This window comes from Panicum hallii, chromosome 8, assembly GCF_002211085.1.
Source record: "Panicum hallii strain FIL2 chromosome 8, PHallii_v3.1, whole genome shotgun sequence".
NCBI classification, from domain to species: domain Eukaryota; kingdom Viridiplantae; phylum Streptophyta; class Magnoliopsida; order Poales; family Poaceae; genus Panicum; species Panicum hallii.
The window spans coordinates 33,159,510-33,176,891 of record NC_038049.1 but is presented as its reverse complement, the minus strand read 5'-3'; the positions used below and the strand labels follow the sequence as shown (position 1 = coordinate 33,176,891).

Sequence of the window (17,382 nt, the reverse complement as noted above, 5' to 3'; positions counted from 1 at the left end):
GCTCCACCGTGACTGCAGCCCCCCTCCTCTTCTCTCTCACGACTACGCCCCCCACCTCTTCTCCCTCGCGGCCGTGGCCCTCTCCTTCCTCGCGGTCGGCTTCACCTCCTCGTCTTCCTTGCCGACACGGCCCCCTCCTTTTCTCCCTTCCAGCTGCGGCCCTCTTCTTCCTCATGGCCGGCTTCCATCCTCGTCTTCCTTGCCGGCGCGGCTCCTCTTCTTCCTCGCGGCTGTGGCCCTCTCCTCTTCTTCCTCGCCGGGACAGCCCCCTCCTCTTCTTCCTCCTGGTTGAGGCCCCTCCTCTCCTTCCTTGTAGCTGCAGCTTCTTTGCAAGCTTGATCTCGTTGGGCGGTTGCTCGCTGGGGCGCCGCCAGCGAGTGGCGCTCGAGCAGAACGCCGTGCGCAGGGCGGTAGGGAGGGCAAATGCCAATCTCATTAAAAGGAATCGGTGTTCGTAGCCTAAGAGGGGGAGGGGGTGAATTAGGCAACTTAAAACTTTAACCTTTGGTCTCCATCTAGTTTGCACAAAATTTAAACTAAAGCAAGCTATCTAGATGTGCAACTACGATTAGTGTGAAACCCTCATCCCAAAATAGGTTTTGCAACTTATAACCAATCCTAACAAGAGCTACTCTAAGAAAGTAAAGGCACACAAGTTGCAAGAGAAATGCGGAAACATAAAGGAGGGAATGAGAGGAAGCAGACTCTTAATTGAAGAATTTATCTCATGGTATCGGTAGGCACTAAGCCACTTCTAGTCCATGTTGTTGAAGTACTTACAAAGAGTATTGTTTCCCGGTTACCAAGTCTCTTCCGGGACTCCCCTTGACTTGCCACAAAGGCTCGGCTACTAAGGCTCACACCAAGTCCCCCGGTCACCTTGATGCCGCCTTCACTATGGAGCTTCCCACGAAGAAAGGGTCCCCTCGTCCCCACACAAAGCTGTCGTCGCCGCTCCACACCAAGCCGGAGGGTCGAAGATTTGCCGAGAAACCACAAACATTTGCCGCTCCACCCTGTCCGGATTGCATAGGTCCGTCCAGCGGATGCTTTGCCGCCGTTTGTTCATTTGTTTGTTTGCTCTAGCGGATGCCGCCACCGTTGCATTAGTTGGTGGTCGCTTTGGGCGGATACTTGGGCGTCTGATTGTATTTTGCAACCTTTGTTATATTGTAGATCTTTTGCACCTTTAAGGATGTTGTATCTTTGAACAGGTTTAGATGTGTGGTTCTGTCCTGAGGTGTGATCGTGTCTAGAGTTGTGGGGTTTGCACGTGTTTCCTTCCTATTATTCTTAATGTTCTTGTTCGGTGTTGGGGTCGCCTACCACTTGCTTGGTGGTGCCTGTAACCGCTTTAATAGTCTCTGCATATTAAGATTTGTAAGGGTCTTATTATTTTAAAAGTATTATTTTTTAATGAAATACGTATTTAGATATGTTCGAAAAAAATATGACAACTAATAATTTTTCTGAAATTTCTAATAACTTATTGTGATTTTGGTCCCAAGTATTGAAGTGATGAATTCTTAGATATAAATCAATTGATAGCTAAATTTTATTAATATGCTTTAATTTTAGTTCGGCAAAAATTGGAAGCCAAACAACATGAGCCCGTAGGCCGTGTCGCGATGCGCCAGAAGCCAGCGACGGAACGCGAAGTGTCGAGAGCCTGAGACAGTGAGTCGGTGACTCTGCTGTTTTTGATTGTTGATGGAAGATCCGACGGCTAAGAATTTTAAGCGACCTGGCCTTAATGGGAGGCCAGAGCGGACCAGAGGTGTCCGCAGGATTGAGAATATATACTACGAAAATCTGGAAAGACGGGCACTACCAGCACAAGACTATAGTACAGACAGCAGGAAGGGCGGCGGCAGACATGGCGCCGGCGGCGGGCCAGGAGAGCATGATGACGAGGGAGCAGCTGCTCCACCTCTTCTCCCGCTTCTCCTTCCTCACCTCCCTCCCCGGTCGGTCCCGGTCTTCCCCCATTTCCGGTTCACTCCCCATCCCCGGCCCATCTGATTTTCTCTAATCTTTGTTCCTTACCCCCGCGTTCCAGAGGTCAAGCAGCGGATTGCTGACGCAGTCAGGGACAAGCAGGTGAGGTGCATGTGCCATTTGGGCGCCATTCCTCATCTTTAGCGCTCGTGGTGTCCCTTGGGAGGATGGGGTTCTTCGGGGGTAGTTCTTGAAATGTTGGGCTCTGTGCTTGCCTGCTTGGCACGCATCTTTCTTTGCCTGATTAGCTCGGTATTTCGCTCACACAGCTCGATTGTCTCGGGCTACTTCCAAATTTAGTTTGGACCATGAAATACAGTTTGTTTAGAACAAATTTGCATGTGAAAGGATTGGAAAGTTATGTGCAAGTTGTGTTTTGCTGTGCCTGTAGGAGGCTGTTGCCGTGACCACTGAGATACAAGAAGAGATCCTTCGCGAGATGGGTGTAGGTATGTAAATTGCATTCGACCTGAACACCTTGTTGTCGCTCGGTGGGTTTCCGTTGGCTGTAGCATTTAGACATGTGGTTTATAATGATTGTGATGCAAATGAGAAGTAGTGATTAAACTGAGATCAATGATGCACTTTTTTCCTGTAAAAGAGAGGACAAGTGAAACTAGCAGCCTGGGTCTTTTGGCCCTATTGTCACATCTACAGCTATTGATATCATAATCGTGATGCCATTACATCAGCCAATTTGGGTTTTAGTAAATATAGTTTCTTTGGGCTGTAGCATTTAGGCATGTGGGTTACAATGATAATGATGTAGATGAGAAGTAGTGATCGAATTGAGAACGTTTACACATTTATTTTGCGTAGAAGATGTGAACTGCAAAAACAGCAACCTGGACTGTTGGCCCTGTTATCCCATCTACATCTATTGATATCATATTGTGATGGCATATAACATATGGTGAGGTTTGTGCATTTGGTAGATTGATAGATTATGGAATTAACAGTGGTATTGTGCTTTTGACAATGTAGTATTGCAATAAGTGAATAAATAATCAATCTGAAGTAAACTAGGATAGAAGAAAAATTCAGCTACGTATACTACAAGAGACAGAATATATGGTGCTTAATAATAACAGGGGCTATTTTTTTCATGTTATTTTAAAAGCAATCGACTTTTTTTTCCTTAAACAGAGTTTACCAGTTTCAGGTCATGAATGAAAATGGTGCACAGCTCCCCTGCGTGTTCGATAAAAAAATAGCAGCAGCAATATAGAACCATACATATCAGCAGCAACACACAACCATACATAGCAGTAGCAGTATAGAATAATAAAAGGCAGATTATGTTGAGTGAAAAGCTGGAATATGAATAATCTATCATTAGCTTTTCAAAAAAAAATCTTTTGAAGTTTCCAAGTGGTGAAGGAAAAATCATATATATTTATAGTTTCTATAATTGTCTTCACAAATTGTTTTGTTTCAGGATGAAACTTCAGTAGATATTACCATTTTCATTAAGATTTCAATGAGAGATTTTTTTTTTCACTCTGGTTAAATCGATATTTAGATACCTGCGGTGCATGAAGGTACAGCATTCATGGGGTCATGGTTAGCTAAGATCCAAATGTTGTAGAAGATAAATGTCTTTTACTCTGCCTGCTTTAACATGCCAGGCAGACCTCTTACACTATGCTGTTTTTTGGTTTTGTATTAAGTAATTTTGCCGAGTACTTGGTCTATGTCAAGATTCAAGAACGTAATACTTGCTGAAATTAAATAATCTAGATTTATAGTTTTGTACTTCTGCAAAAGGATATGGTTTATTTTCTTCACATTTTAGAATTGCTTTTAAAATGATTGTACTCCTGTGTTGCCTTAATGTGGATATCATCGATTTCTGACATGTTATTTCTGAATTTCAGATCCAGGTTTTGGTATTGGGTGCCTAGGAAAGGTCAACCTTGTTTATGAAAATGACAAGGATTTGATGATTAAATTCTATCAATTTGTTGCCAAGTAAGTGCTTTACTCCTATATGTAGGTCCCAAGTCAGGCTAAAATCGTATATATAAGAAAACAAAGGGTTATTGATGACTGTTAAGAGTCAATAAAGCTTAGCATTTCCCTTTATCAGCTATCATAGTGCTGATGGGCACCTTCCTGGTTTCTAACTTGTTTTGTATATTTTGAGTTGACCGGTCTAGTCTCATAGTTACAATCATGCTTCAGTTATTAGTTAGTGTTTCCATAACATTTGATTGTTGGGAGATAGCACTAATATCAATGTACTTATATACTAGATATAAATATGAACATGACCCTAATGATTTGCACTATACGTTAGTCCTTGATTTATTATAATAAGGGACGATCAACCCATTAAATGACTAACCTTCACATAGAACAAGATATATATGACAAGTTATATACTTTGTGGCAACACCTTCTCTATTGCAGCAATGTTTCCTGGAGTAAACTGTGGCCAAATACTTCTTTTTTCCGGGTATGTGGCCAAATACTTACATTTAGCCTTTTTTTTCATTTTATTTGATAGAGAAGAGATGGCTATTGATGAAGCTGAGCTTGAACCTAGAGAAATGGCTGAAAAACTACATGCTCAACAAATACTACAAGAACAGGTGACGCGACACCTTCATTACGTTCGTGTTGTTTATAAGCTGCTAATTACATGGTTTGAGTTGGTCCTGCAGCAACTGAACATGCTAGTTGAAATGAGGAAATGTAGCCCAGAGAGCCAATCTGTCATACTTGGGAATGTATGTACATCTTCCCCCATTCCCATTTCCCTCCCCTTAGATTCTAATTTAACAGAAGTATTTGTTTACTTTCCTGTAATCCATGTGCAGTTGCGGAAACAATTGGAGGAAGCTAATTTTGACATCAACGCATCGATCCTGAGTCCAGAGCAAATTCAAGAGATCATTCAGAAGTGATAATTTCCCAGCAGATCAGTAGTACCAGCATTGTCATTTGGTGCTTGTGCATCCCTCTGTAATCGCTAGAAAGTGGAAATAGTGACCAGTCTTGTCTATTTGATATCTGGTGATTGTAAATTGCATCTTAAGAGTTGTAACTGTTACAAGTAACCTTGGAAAACATACTGATTTTGCAAAGACAGTTCACAGTGATTTGTAAAACATCCTGATTTTGCTAAAAAGAAAAGTTCTTAGGGATACACTTTTGTTAACCCTTTGGGAGTAACACAAATATTGAAGCACAATAAAAGTGTTGATTCTCACTATTGTTATATTCAAGATAAGTCTCCTTTTATTTTTTTAAGGAAGATAAATCTGTCTTGAGCTTTAAGAAAACAATGCATACTGTTTTACATGTCGAATCTTTAAAATATTTTAACTGAGAGAAGACTTTGTTAACCAAAAAAAGAGTTCACTAATCCTTTTTATATTTGATCTTTCCTTGCACTATCTATAGCTTTCGTCCTAATCTTATCATAGCAATAATGTGGTTTGGCTTCTCATAATTTTACCAATGTTTGACTGACCAAGTCATTTAATCTTAGGGGTGGCTGTTAGTAATCTAGTGTTTTATGGGAATCTTTACAGATTCTAGTAAAACGATGCTGTTAGATCATAAATATACAAAGAAATATAAGCCTATATGGAAAACCACAACAATACCAAGCAAAACATCAATCCATCCGTTGATACAAATGATAACTTACATATGCACAGAAGATACATATATTATTGGCATATGGATTCTCAGAATGCCTTAGATTCCTCAAGGTGAGAGACATCAAGCATAAGTCCAAATAGATTTGCAAACATCTTTCAGTAGCAGCAAAATTGTGGAGGACTGAAACATCAGAAAACTGGAACAACATGAAATCAGCTACCGACTGTTATCCTTTTGATCAGCAATCCTGCTCAAGATCTGCTTGGTCTGAAATTTCTGAAAAATTAGCTTTTTATCTTCCCGGATTGCCAAACTGAACAAAAGAATCTTGCCAATGGGGGCTACGATTGTGGTTAGTTTGATGCATATATTCGAACCGTTCTGATCCTTCATTCCTATTCCGTGCCACTTATCGAACTGTTGTACTCTGCAAATGCACCTGACTCCAGTGAAAAAGCAGCATTCATTACAAATATGTGCAAGTCCACAACCAATCTGGTCTTCAGTAGACCTGTCTGATGTTGATATTTATCCTGGAATTCTTGACATAGTGCAAGATAAAGCAGTCATCTTCACCAGAAAGTTGTGAAACCAGTGCAGAGATTTCTTGTTGGTTGCTTTCTGTGAAGATCCGTGGTACACCTGTGAAATGGAAGTCAAAGGTTAAAATATGAACACTTGATGATCTATGGTGTTTGAACGTTCTTATTTATGAACAACATTCATTCATTTTACAAATGAGTTACCATGGAAGCATTCTCGTGCTTCCCCAGCCATCAATACTATATCACCACTTCGCAGGAACATTGCTGTTGGAACTTCATCTCTTGTCTTTCCTCCAAGAAGAAAGATGCACTTGCAACCCAAACTAAAAGGATAAAAGGTAAGGTGCTATGTTATGAAAAATCTAAAAATCACAAAAATAAGAAGCTTGATTGTTACCTTATGCTTACAATAGGTTTTGTCCAATCTGCTTCCATGTCATCAACATGGCCACCGAGCATATCGCCTAAATCAGTTAAAGCTTAATATTTCAGTACAAATATGAAATGGAGCATGAAGCTACAACTCTTCAAGACAATTCCAAAGAAAATATATCAAACTAAAGGCATTTTCACTATTTTAAGAGACAAGCCATGCATACTTGGACCATAATAGTTCACTATAGCAGCTTCTGGCTTGAATTCTTCTCCAAAAGGCATAGCTGGAATAGCCATATTTTTTGCAAGACTAGCTAGAGCATCTGGAATCTTCTTGTGTGGAAGTGATACATCGTAGTTACGCTGTAAAGCAGAAGAATTTGACCAAAGAAAAAGGAGAAGACATAAATATGCTATTTCTAGCAACAGCCCAGCCTATGGTGCAGTCAAGCAAGAATACAATACAATTTTCGAACCTAATGACAGAGCAATACATCTTATAGGCACATCGGGAGATACTTTCCGTGTTTACTTTGATAGACAATAGTATTTAAAGACAGTTTCACCTGAACAATGATGAACTAGCATAGCTCCTTAAGTTGTTTGCTACTTGAATGCTCTTTAAGTTGTAATATTGTGTTATATATTCTAATGGAATTCTAGATTGATAACAATATTTGAATGAACCAAACTGAATATATTTTTAATAAACTGTAGAAAATTTTGCAGATTAAATTATATATTGCAGTGTAATGTACCAGAATATACCAATACCACCACAAGCTGGGATTCAAGCAACAATGGAAATGAGCATGGTGTTAGCACCATCATGGAAGCAAACGGATACATACTTTTGACCAATCAAATTGCAGGCCAAGGGTGCTCCACCGGAGCTTCCGCATGAGAGTAATTGCTCTGGTTGTCCTACACTCTTCACCCTTCTGGATCTCTGAGTCCTCCACAAATTTGAAGTTTTTGGATTCCGTTTTCCTGTCACCTTTGTTCTGTTCTTTTTCTTCTACATCAGAATTTTCCACTTCAACCAAGATCTTTTGATTTTTAGCAGCAGTGAACAAGTCAGAAATTGAACCATATATAGCAGTCAAATTAGTCCTATTAGGTGGCTGCGGAAATGTTTTCAAGCTTTCCCTAATCCAATAGCATTGTTCCTCAGTTGATAGAGCGCCAGGAATGAAATAGAATCCTACAAAGTTAAAAAAGATGAAATGCCAGTATATCAGAACCATACTAAGTGTAATGATATTATGATTCGTGGGCAATGTGTAAAATAAAAAATGCCATGCATGTTTGAATTTATACACAAATCTTGGCAGGAACATGGTTTAATCTTAAACCAGTAGCCAAAATTATGATTTGTCATCCGCATAAGCTGTCCTCCTGATGTGTTATCACAGATACAACCAAATCAAAAAAATTTAGAGTTGGAAGAAAGATAGGAAACAACAAGCTTAACACAAAATATATGAAGAGGATATCCCTCTCTAGTCCAGATTGCTATACTATCCACCACTCATGTTCCTATTGAAGTATTGAAATAATAGTTAAAAAAGTTTATTGATTACCGAAACTAAGATTAAACAAAATGATCAGTAATGACACCATGACTAGAGATATTGCTAGCCATTCAATTCCTAGATGAAGATCTCATTCACATAAATCTGCACCCCCCCCCCCGCCCCAACCCACACACACACACACTAGCACGCATCTAAGAGAGGATCAAAGTCTGCAAGGTTCCCTGTTCGAAGTGCAATGTTCAGAACCGCAAGTGCAAAAATCAAGCTGGACCCATCCAATTTTAACTCGAACAGAGAAGGAAAGGGAGGGAGATCTCCGCAGTTACCCGACCGGTCCAAGAAGCAGAACACGGGGCGGTCGAACCCGGCGCAGTCACGCCGACCGATCCCGGCGGGCAGCTCCCCGTCGGCGGCAAGCAGCGCGTGGAAGTCCACCACAGCCGACAGGTCGCCGCCGTCTCCATCGACGCCGGCCGGCTTGCTCCTGCAGCGGCGAAGGCGTCAGGGTTTGGGTTTTGGGAGCAGAGACGAAGATGGCAACCAAAAGGGCAAGAAAGGGGGGACCGAGATCCTGACCTGGACCTGGACCTACCCTTGAGGTTGGGCGGCTTGTAGAGCTTGTACTGCTTCTCCGCCCGCCGGAACGCCGTGCGCTCCGCAGCGGCAGGGTCGGAAGCGCCGTACATCGCCGGCGGCGCGTGAGCTTGTCTTCGCCGCTTTTAGGCCTAAGCCGCTTTGCTCTCGGTTGCTACTAGAAACTCTGGCGCGCTTTGCCGCGCCGCGCCCTACCTGAGTTGGGCAGTGTAATGGCTACCTTCTGTGTACTGTGGTTACTTAGTTCCAATCTTCTAGAGGGTATGGAGTTGCCAATGCATTTGAGAGTAGCTAATGTAATTGTAGGAGGATATAAGAGTTTGAGTTAAAGATATATAACTTAACAAATTACTTTTTCATATATACAATCCCTGCTCACATAAATAAAATTGCACAATTGAAGATGCCCGTGCGTTGCTACGGGTAATAGAAATTTTACCTGGACCTACATAAGATTACCAATTTTATACTCTTTCACTCAGTGTACATGCTGTACCGTGCTGTACCGTGACCACGTGAGGCATTGATCGTTCGGTTCCGATCCAGTTTCCGATTGGGATTCCAATTAATTTGTCCGTATTCTGATTAGGATTACGACGGATTTTGATTAGGATTCCGATTGACAGATCAAGTAATCATTGCTTACTTTAAAAAATAATAAAGATACTGTATAAATTATCAAAGAGCCACATAAATCATTGATAAATGTTATCTTGCATACGCTCTTATTAAATATTACCGCACCAGACAAAAAATAGATCCGGTAAGCAAAGATGTACGGGTACTTGATGATAAAGCTGAAGATTGATTTAAAGCCAAAATATCAATCACATTAGGTAATGATATATTGATAATGCATTTTTTAACAATACAAATCTGAAGTTATGAGCTATTAGCAAGTTAATCTAATACTTAATGTATTGTTAATTTGAGGGCAAATAACATTGGTTTGATTATTCTTAGCTATTTTACCTGTGATGATGGTTGGGTACGATGACAATGTGTTAATGTGATATGCAAATGCATAGATGTTAATTTAAATCCAGAACTATCTTATAGCTATATGTCTTATTAATAATTATTTCAGATAGAGCTTCTTTGATTTGTAACTAAACAGCAATGGCACAAACTATCATTAAGAAATTCTCATTGCAAATATATCCATATGATGAATGGGTTTAGTTATGCATCTTCTCAACTCATGCTTAGCAAATTGATCAAGGTAATAACATGGTAGAAAAGAAGTGATTACATATAGCAATAATTTCTCTTTATTATATAGGCTCTAGTATCAGTCCTTCTATAGTGAAAAGTAAAACAACGCATGATTTCAATTCAATGTTTTGTCAAGATGAACAAAGCTTCATTGCAATATGATCAGCAATAATTTCTCTTGGTTCATTCCAAGAAGCACATTTCAATTGTATAGACTCTACTCTCTGACCTTCTATAGTGAAAAGTAAAATCAAACATGATTTCAAGTCAATGTTATGTCAAGATGAACAAAGCTTCATTGCAACATGATTACACAGGAAAAAACTGAGCTATACAATTAATAGGAACATTATTACCTCTAGGACAGAAGCACGGAAAAGTTATCAGCATGACTGGTCACACTGCTTATGCATTGGAACAAATGAGTGGCTAGTGTGATTAGAGGAAATATGCTACCATAACATGAATGGCCATAGACATGAAGCATGTCACGCTCATAACTTGTCCGGTGGTTACCCAAGAAATCCCAAATTAATTGTTGTTTCTTTTAATATATAACCATCAACGAGCTAGCATAGAGAATTCCGTCTCTTACACCAAGCTTGCAAAAATAAACTTTTATTTACGTCATTTGCAGAACAGGAATAGAAGACAGGTATCTTCATGAAGGACCAGAATCTCATCTAGTAGTACCAATGGTGGTGAACGCTACGCTTAAATTAGAGTTGCTATACGTATGGGAGCTTGTAATTTATGAAGTGTAGTGCCAGCATTTTTGTGATTATCAGATGGCATTGTAAAAAACGCTAGAATAGGTTGGACATTTTGTCGAGCACGTTGCAGGCAGTGGAGGCACCGTCAGCTACGGCCACTGCAGCCTTGGAGGGATGGAGCAGGCACAGGAGCCGTGGCTGGAGCTGCTGCTGATACCACCGTCACGTCGACATGCAGCGGTGCGAGCTGCTCGTGAGGTAACCTTCCGTCGCTGCAGGCTGCAGCTGCACTACAGGAAATTTGACAATTTGGCAGCGAGGCTGGCAGAGGGAGGTGAGGAGATCTAACTTAGCGCCGTCATCGCGTCGATCTGCAGCCCGCGTGGCTCCGTGGCCGCGGTGATGGAGAGACAGGGCTGCCTGGGAGGCGGAGCGGCACACCGGCGTCCCGTCCGTGAGACGGGATCCAGGGAAAGCACGGCTCGAGCTTCGACAGGCGGCGAGCTACCAGCCTAGCCAAGGCCCGGCGCTGCCCCAAGTGCAGGCCCGCGACCTCCAATAACGCGCTACTGCTAGAGCTAGAAGCTAGCCGCAAAAAGCGACAATACAGACTGGGCACTTGCCTGTGCTCGTGAGCCGCAGCATCAGCTTGCCCGAGCGCCTCTTGGCCCAGCGCAACGTGCTCTGCCTCGCGCTTTGGCACAAGTGGAAAAGAGCGGAGGAGCTAGGAGCTCTCTTGCGCCTCGACGGCCGCGGTGGCCAGGAGGCAGGCGGCGAGGAGTCTAGCGCTCGCGAAGGGTCTGGAAACCATTGATACAATGCCGACTTTGGACGGCCCGATCAAAATCCGATGGTCATGAAAACGAGACGACGTGGCCCAATCAGGGCTCGAAAATGTCACCAAATTTAGGTCTATGGAGACTGCTGCCCGTCCGAGTTATTCCGGCCGTCAGCCCGCTACCAGTTACGGCCCATGGACCTAACGCTAGTCCTAGTGGAGTGTCATCGCAAACTTACACTAAAGCTTGGTAATTATATCGGAGTCGGAGAAGTATTATAACGATGACAGTTCTCTTTCATTTTATGAAACTCCTCTTCTCTTCTCATAAATAATTTTGCCATATCAGCAAATCTGCTGATGTAGTATGCTATTTAACGCTCGTGACATTCGCATTGAGATGGGCCTAAAGCATGCTAGCTTCACACTGACCAATGGGTCCCACTGCATTTTTAACGTCACCATTTGCATCTTCAAGAAGGGGAGAGACCGTTGAGTACATTTGACAAATAACAAATTAACTTTTCCGATATAGACAAACTAATTTCTCCATATTTAAGAAATGGATAGGGTAATTCATTATCTAGTGAGCGCTCAGTTGGCTAGCAGCCTCAAGTGGACATGTAGCTGACGCGAGTGTACTCGCGTCTCTCACCCGTGGTCTTTCGCGCATGGAGTCCTAAAGGGAATAGGACGTACCCGTCACCTGCAGAATTATGGATGATTTGGCACTATTATAAAAACGATCACGTCCTCCTTATTTATCCCGGTTAGTTTTAGATCCGGAACTAATAAAAGCATTAGTCCCGGGTCCAACGGCTATAGACCTGTCGGGAGGGTGAGGGAACATTTAGTCCCGGTTGGAGCCACCAACCAGGACTACAAATCCCTCATTTGTCCTGGTTGGTGGCTCTAGCTAGGACTTGAGGCGGGACTACAAATCCCTCATTAAGTCCTAGCTGGAGCCACCAACCAGGACAAATGAGGGATTTGTAGTCCCGGTTGGTGCCTCCAACGGGATTAATTCCATGGTCCTTTTATCCCCTTCTTCCTCCTCTGTTCGAGCCATTCCTCCTTTTTAGTTCTCGGGTGAGGGGAGATGATGCCAATTTTCTCCACGATTTGTGAAGGCTTTTGATTCCCCCATCCATCTAATAGTTTAAAGGTTAGAAACTTCATGCTCTCATCTTCCATTGTTATTGTAGCTCCTTTCATGGTTTAGAAATAGAGATTTTTGAGGTTTTTTAGATTAGAAAAAATGTTGGAGTTTTTTCGATTTAGACACCATTTAATATGTGTAACAAAATCAAAATTTTAGATATTTTAATTAATTGCGTTGTGTAATTGTTCATGTTATGTAAAATACTATATCGTGCAATGCAGATGGACTGAAAATGGATATACAATGTTGACCGACGTTCGAAAGAGTTCATTGATGGCCTCTATTATTTTTTGGATGTGGCCGAGGCAATCAAACGGAATGGTTTCATGTGCAGCCTGTGCATCCATTGCCAGAACAAGAAAGATTAGTGCTCTTCAAGGACCCTTCACAGCCATATTTTTGCTAATGGTTTCATATCCAATTACATTTGTTGGACCGGTCATGGAGAAAAAAGGGTTATAATAGAGGATAATGAAGAAAAAGCTTTTGATGGCAACTTTCCTAGCCACGTTGGATTTGGTGTCTTTGATGATAATGCTGTAATGGAAGAGCCTAAAGGAGAGGCGACAAATGATGATCCCACAGACGATCTTAGGTAGGCGCTGCGCGATGCGCGTGAAGATTGTGAAAGTGAGAATTAGAGGATGAAGTTCCAGTAGATGTTAGCGGACCACCGCAAGTTGTTGTACCTAGGATGCGTAGATGGCTTGAAGAAGCTTGACATCATTGTTGAGTTGCTATAATGGAAGGCAACGCATGGTTTATCCGACAAGGGATTTGGTGAATTACTGAAACTTTTTAAAAAAATGCTTCCTAAGTAACGAGTTGCCTGCCACAACATACAAAGCAAAACAACTTGTTTGCCCTCTAGGTTTGGAGGTACAGAAGATACACACATATCCCAATGACTGTATCCTGTACCGCGGTGATGAGTACGAGAATTTGGATGCATGCCCTGTATGCGGTGCACTGAGGTATAAGATCAGGAGAGACGACCCTAGAGAAGTCGAGGGGGAGCGTCCTAGGAAGAGAGTTCCTGCCAAGGTCATGTAGTACTCTCCTATAATACCATGTTTGAACTGTCTATTTAGGAGCAAAGATCATGCTAAGTTGATGCGATGGCATAAAGAAGAACGAGAGCAAGACACAATGTTGAGACACTCGGCTGATGGATCCTAGTGAAGAAAAAATAGATAGAACATACCCAGACTTTGTAGTGGATGCGAGAAACATAAGATTCTCTTTGAGTACGGATGGCATGAATCCTTCCAGTGAAATGAGCAGTAGTCACAGCACTTGGCCTGTGACTCTATGTATATACAATCTCCCACCATGGGGGCATGAAGCGAAAATTCATCATGATGCCGGTGCTTATCCGGGGCCCAAAGCAACCTGGTAACGACATTGATGTGTACCTAAGACCATTAGTCGAAGAACTATTATTGCTGTGGCACGAAGAAGGTGTAGGGATGTGGGATGAATACCGACAGGAGAACTTTAACCTATGAGCCTTGTTATTCGTAACCATCAATGACTGGCCTGCTCTTAGTAACCTGTTAGGACAAACGAACAAGGGATATAGAGCCTGCACACACTGCTTAGATAAAACTGATAGTGTATACTTGACTCACTGCAAAAAGGTTATATAGAGGGGTCATCATTGGTTTCTCCCCATCAAACATCAGGTACGAAGGAGAGGCAAGCATTTCAAAGGGCAAGCAGACCACTGTACAAAGCCGATACACCGAAGTGGTATGCAAGTCTTTGATATGGTAAAGGATGTAGAAGTAGTATTTGGCAAGGGACCTGGTAGCCAACCCGTTCCGAGCGAAAACGGAATGGCACCCATGTGGAAGAAGAAGTCTATTTTTTGGGAGCTACCATATTGGGAAGTCTTAGATGTTCGCAATTCAATTGATGTGATGCACGTCACGAAAAATCTTTGCATCAACCTGATAGGATTCCTAGGAGTGTACGGGAAGATAAAAGATACACTTGAAGCACGGCAGAAATTGCAACATTATGGAAGAACGAGATGGCCTACATTCAGAAATAAGAGAAAATGGACGGCACTACTTAAGTCCTGCCAGCTATACTCTTAGCAAAGAAGAGAAGGAAAATAAGTTTGAATGTTTAAATTTCATAGTTTTCTACTTAATTTTCATGTTCAAATATAATTTTTAGATATCTTTCGAAGTAGTACACAATGAAAATAAATCAAAATTAAAATAGTACACAAAAACTGGAACAAGACCCTATTTGTCCCGGGTGGTAGATCCACTTGGGACTAAAGGTGGGCCGAAGTTTTCCTGTGGCCCGCCAAAATTGGCCTTTAGTCCCGATGGAGCCACGATCCGGGACTAAAGATCCATTAGTCCTGGTTCGTGACTCCACCCGGGACATAAGACCCTTTAGTCCCGGGTGGAGCCACGAACCAGGACTAAAGGATCTTTAGTCCCAGGTCGTGGCTAGTCCCGGGTGGAGCCATGAACCGGGACTAAAGATCTTTAGTCCTAGGTCGTGGCTCCACCCGGGACTAAAGGTAGCCCCCCTATATATCCCGGCTCCCCTTCTCCTTTCTCCATTCTTGATCTTGGCCGCCGTCTCTCCTCTGTGCCAAAGTCACCGCTGCCTCTACGTCCGCTACGCTGGTGCCTCCGCCCCTTGCGCCGCGCCGGTGCCTCCTCCTCCTCCGCCTTCGCGTGTGCGCCTCCGCCAGCACCCTGAGACACACCATCAGCGCAACATTCAGACCGCCGCACCAGTCTGGCCGTTGACGACGTCCAGCGCCCCCTGACCTCCTCCAGTGTCCCCCCACCGGCCCTCTTCGCCTCCTCATCCTCGTTGCCTACACGGCCGCCATCGCCACCACTGCCTCCCGTCGTCCTCTGTCCGCTCCGCATCAGGTCTGGCCGCTGCTTCCGTGCAGCCGCTCGGGCCTCCTGTGGCAGCTGTGCAGCACCGTGCCCCTCCTCCGTGCCGTGCCCCTCCTTCAGCAGCTGCGCCTCGCCGTGCCCTTCCTCCGGCAGTTGAGTCACCCCCTGCATTGCCACCGTACAGCACCGGCCAGCCGCAACAGTACTGTGTGAGTGTGCCTGCGCATGTGTTGTGTGTGTTGTGCGTGTGTGTGTTGTGTTAGGTTAGTTGTTTGAATTATTTTTGTATTTTGTATGTTAAGTTGTATGTGGTAGATTTATGTCATGAAACTAGCTATTTTTATTTGGTTTAGATGTTTAATTGGATAATTTGTTAGTACAATTTATTAGTTAGAAAAATTAAATGGCTCGTGAGCAAAATCATAAAGATTTAACAAAAGATTCAATTTTTGTTGGTTATTATTGAAGTCTTGAATGTATATATATAAAGACAAGTACTTAGCATTTTTTTTATAAAGTCAGTTACTTAGAGTTCTTTGAAAAAGTTATTATATATACACGTAGACTTGTAGTTTGTGTCATTTTTGTAGACTTGCTGGTGACTTTAGTGACAAGACATAGTTCTTGAAAATTTAATGTATATATGGCATAGTGACTTTAGTGAATAGAAAAAATTCTAGAAATTTGTATATTTACTTTAATGACTAGAAAAATTTCTAGAAAATTTGTATAGTGGCTATTGTGACTAGATTTATTTGTAGAAAATTGATAGTGACATTAGTGACTAGATTGACCTCTTGAAAATTTCATGTATATTTACTTTAGTGTATATTTGTAGAAATTTCATGTATAAGTCCTTAAAAATTGTATTGGGCTGATCCTTAGCGTTATTTTTCATAGCTAACCCTAAAGTCTATAGTTACTTACGTATAAGTCCTTAGAAATTTTATAAGGCTGATCCTTAGCGTTATTTACATAACTAACCCTGGAGAAGTCTATTATTAATTATGTAGAAGTCCTTGAAATTGTGTAGTTACTTAGTGTTAATTATTTTACATAAATTCTTGATTTTTTATTTGTATTCTATTACTAGTTAAGATGGACCTGAGAGAGGATGAAGTTGGTAATGTTGAAGAAGAAGAAGCCGGTGCTGATGCTCATCATCATGACGAAGAAGAAGAAGCAGGTGATAATGATGCTAGCAATACCAACATATACCTCAATATGTCCGGTGATGGGATTGAGCAATCCAATGATGGTGATGATCAACAAACCGAGAATGTATATATATATATATATATCTTTTACTTGTAGCCCTCTGTCGGTTTTTCGGACCGCCGACTAGTGAATTTGTGTTTGCGCGTCTGGCCGGATGGTGTGCAAGGAAGACAAAGAGGTTTATGCTGGTTCGGGCGGAATGTCCCTACGTCTAGTTCGAGCTGCTCATGTTCTTGAACTAGTTTGCAGTAGGGGTTACAAATAGGCGAGAGAGGGAACGGGCTCCGAGGTCTCTAGTGGCGAAGTGCTGTGTGGGTGAGTTAGTGTTGTCCCCAAAATCCATCCCCCTGCGGGGGTCCTCCCCTTCCCTTTTATATGCCAAGGGGTAGGGATCGGATAAACGAGAGAGAGAGAGGGAGAAATAGAGAGATCGCCGGGATCCCGATTTTCCTCCTCCCTGTGTGCGGTCCCTACTGGTCCTATAGATGATGACGGGGTTGTCCTTGCGCTGCTCCCCAGCATGACGTGCGATGTGCGTCTCAACAGGACAGACGGTGCAGCCGCTCGGCGTGCTTGGTGGGCGACGTATGCCCCGACATGACGGGCAGCATGAGCCCTCGGCGTGTTTTACAGCTTGACCTCTGGCGCCGCGGACTACCGGGGCTCGTGGTAATGGCCTGTCCTCTCTAGAGGTCATGGCGAGGCACGTCCTTACCTGCCCCCGCGCTAGAGGTTTGACCCCCGGCACGACCTGTCAT

The 17,382-nt window shown here is 42.7% G+C and overlaps 2 protein-coding genes across 4 annotated transcripts; one reads left to right on the top strand and one right to left on the bottom strand.

Annotated features, from left to right (window-relative positions):
* The first annotated feature begins 1,810 nt into the window (after positions 1–1,810).
* Positions 1,811–5,145, top strand: LOC112902915. The gene is made up of 7 exons (XM_025972110.1): positions 1,811–1,967; positions 2,060–2,100; positions 2,390–2,447; positions 3,876–3,969; positions 4,508–4,592; positions 4,665–4,730; positions 4,821–5,145. The coding sequence occupies exons 1-7, from the start codon at positions 1,877–1,879 to the stop codon at positions 4,905–4,907; spliced, it is 522 nt and encodes a 173-aa protein (XP_025827895.1). The 5' UTR covers positions 1,811–1,876; the 3' UTR covers positions 4,908–5,145.
* A 448-nt stretch (positions 5,146–5,593) lies between these two features.
* LOC112902914 (alpha-ketoglutarate-dependent dioxygenase alkB) lies at positions 5,594–11,342 on the bottom strand. 3 transcript variants are annotated; one of them, XM_025972108.1, is made up of 7 exons: positions 8,661–11,342; positions 8,400–8,552; positions 7,382–7,734; positions 6,755–6,893; positions 6,553–6,619; positions 6,357–6,478; positions 5,594–6,252 (listed from the first exon to the last, which is right to left on the bottom strand). In XM_025972108.1, exons 1-7 carry the CDS (start codon positions 8,752–8,754, stop codon positions 6,113–6,115), a joined length of 1,068 nt encoding a protein of 355 aa, XP_025827893.1. In that variant the 5' UTR covers positions 8,755–11,342; the 3' UTR covers positions 5,594–6,112. The 3 variants fall into 3 exon arrangements, with proteins under 3 accessions (XP_025827893.1, XP_025827894.1, XP_025827891.1); XM_025972109.1 differs by having other exon boundaries at positions 8,645–9,013; XM_025972106.1 differs by having other exon boundaries at positions 8,395–8,552; positions 8,645–9,010.
* Positions 11,343–17,382: the final 6,040 nt, after the last annotated feature.

Bases quoted from the DNA above. Each gene is read 5' to 3' on its own strand.
- LOC112902915 (XM_025972110.1), top strand. From the start codon at position 1,877: ATGGCGCCGGCGGCGGGCCAGGAGAGCATGATGACGAGGGAGCAGCTG. The intron at 2,448-3,875 runs GTATGTAAATTG...TCTGAATTTCAG, and splicing joins CCTTCGCGAGATGGGTGTAG to ATCCAGGTTTTGGTATTGGG. The intron at 4,731-4,820 runs GTATGTACATCT...ATCCATGTGCAG, and splicing joins AATCTGTCATACTTGGGAAT to TTGCGGAAACAATTGGAGGA.
- LOC112902914 (XM_025972106.1), bottom strand. From the start codon at position 8,754: ATGTACGGCGCTTCCGACCCTGCCGCTGCGGAGCGCACGGCGTTCCGG. The intron at 8,553-8,644 runs GTCAGGATCTCG...TCGCCGCTGCAG, and splicing joins AAGGGTAGGTCCAGGTCCAG to GAGCAAGCCGGCCGGCGTCG. The intron at 7,735-8,394 runs GTAACTGCGGAG...TTAACTTTGTAG, and splicing joins CTGCTTCTTGGACCGGTCGG to GATTCTATTTCATTCCTGGC.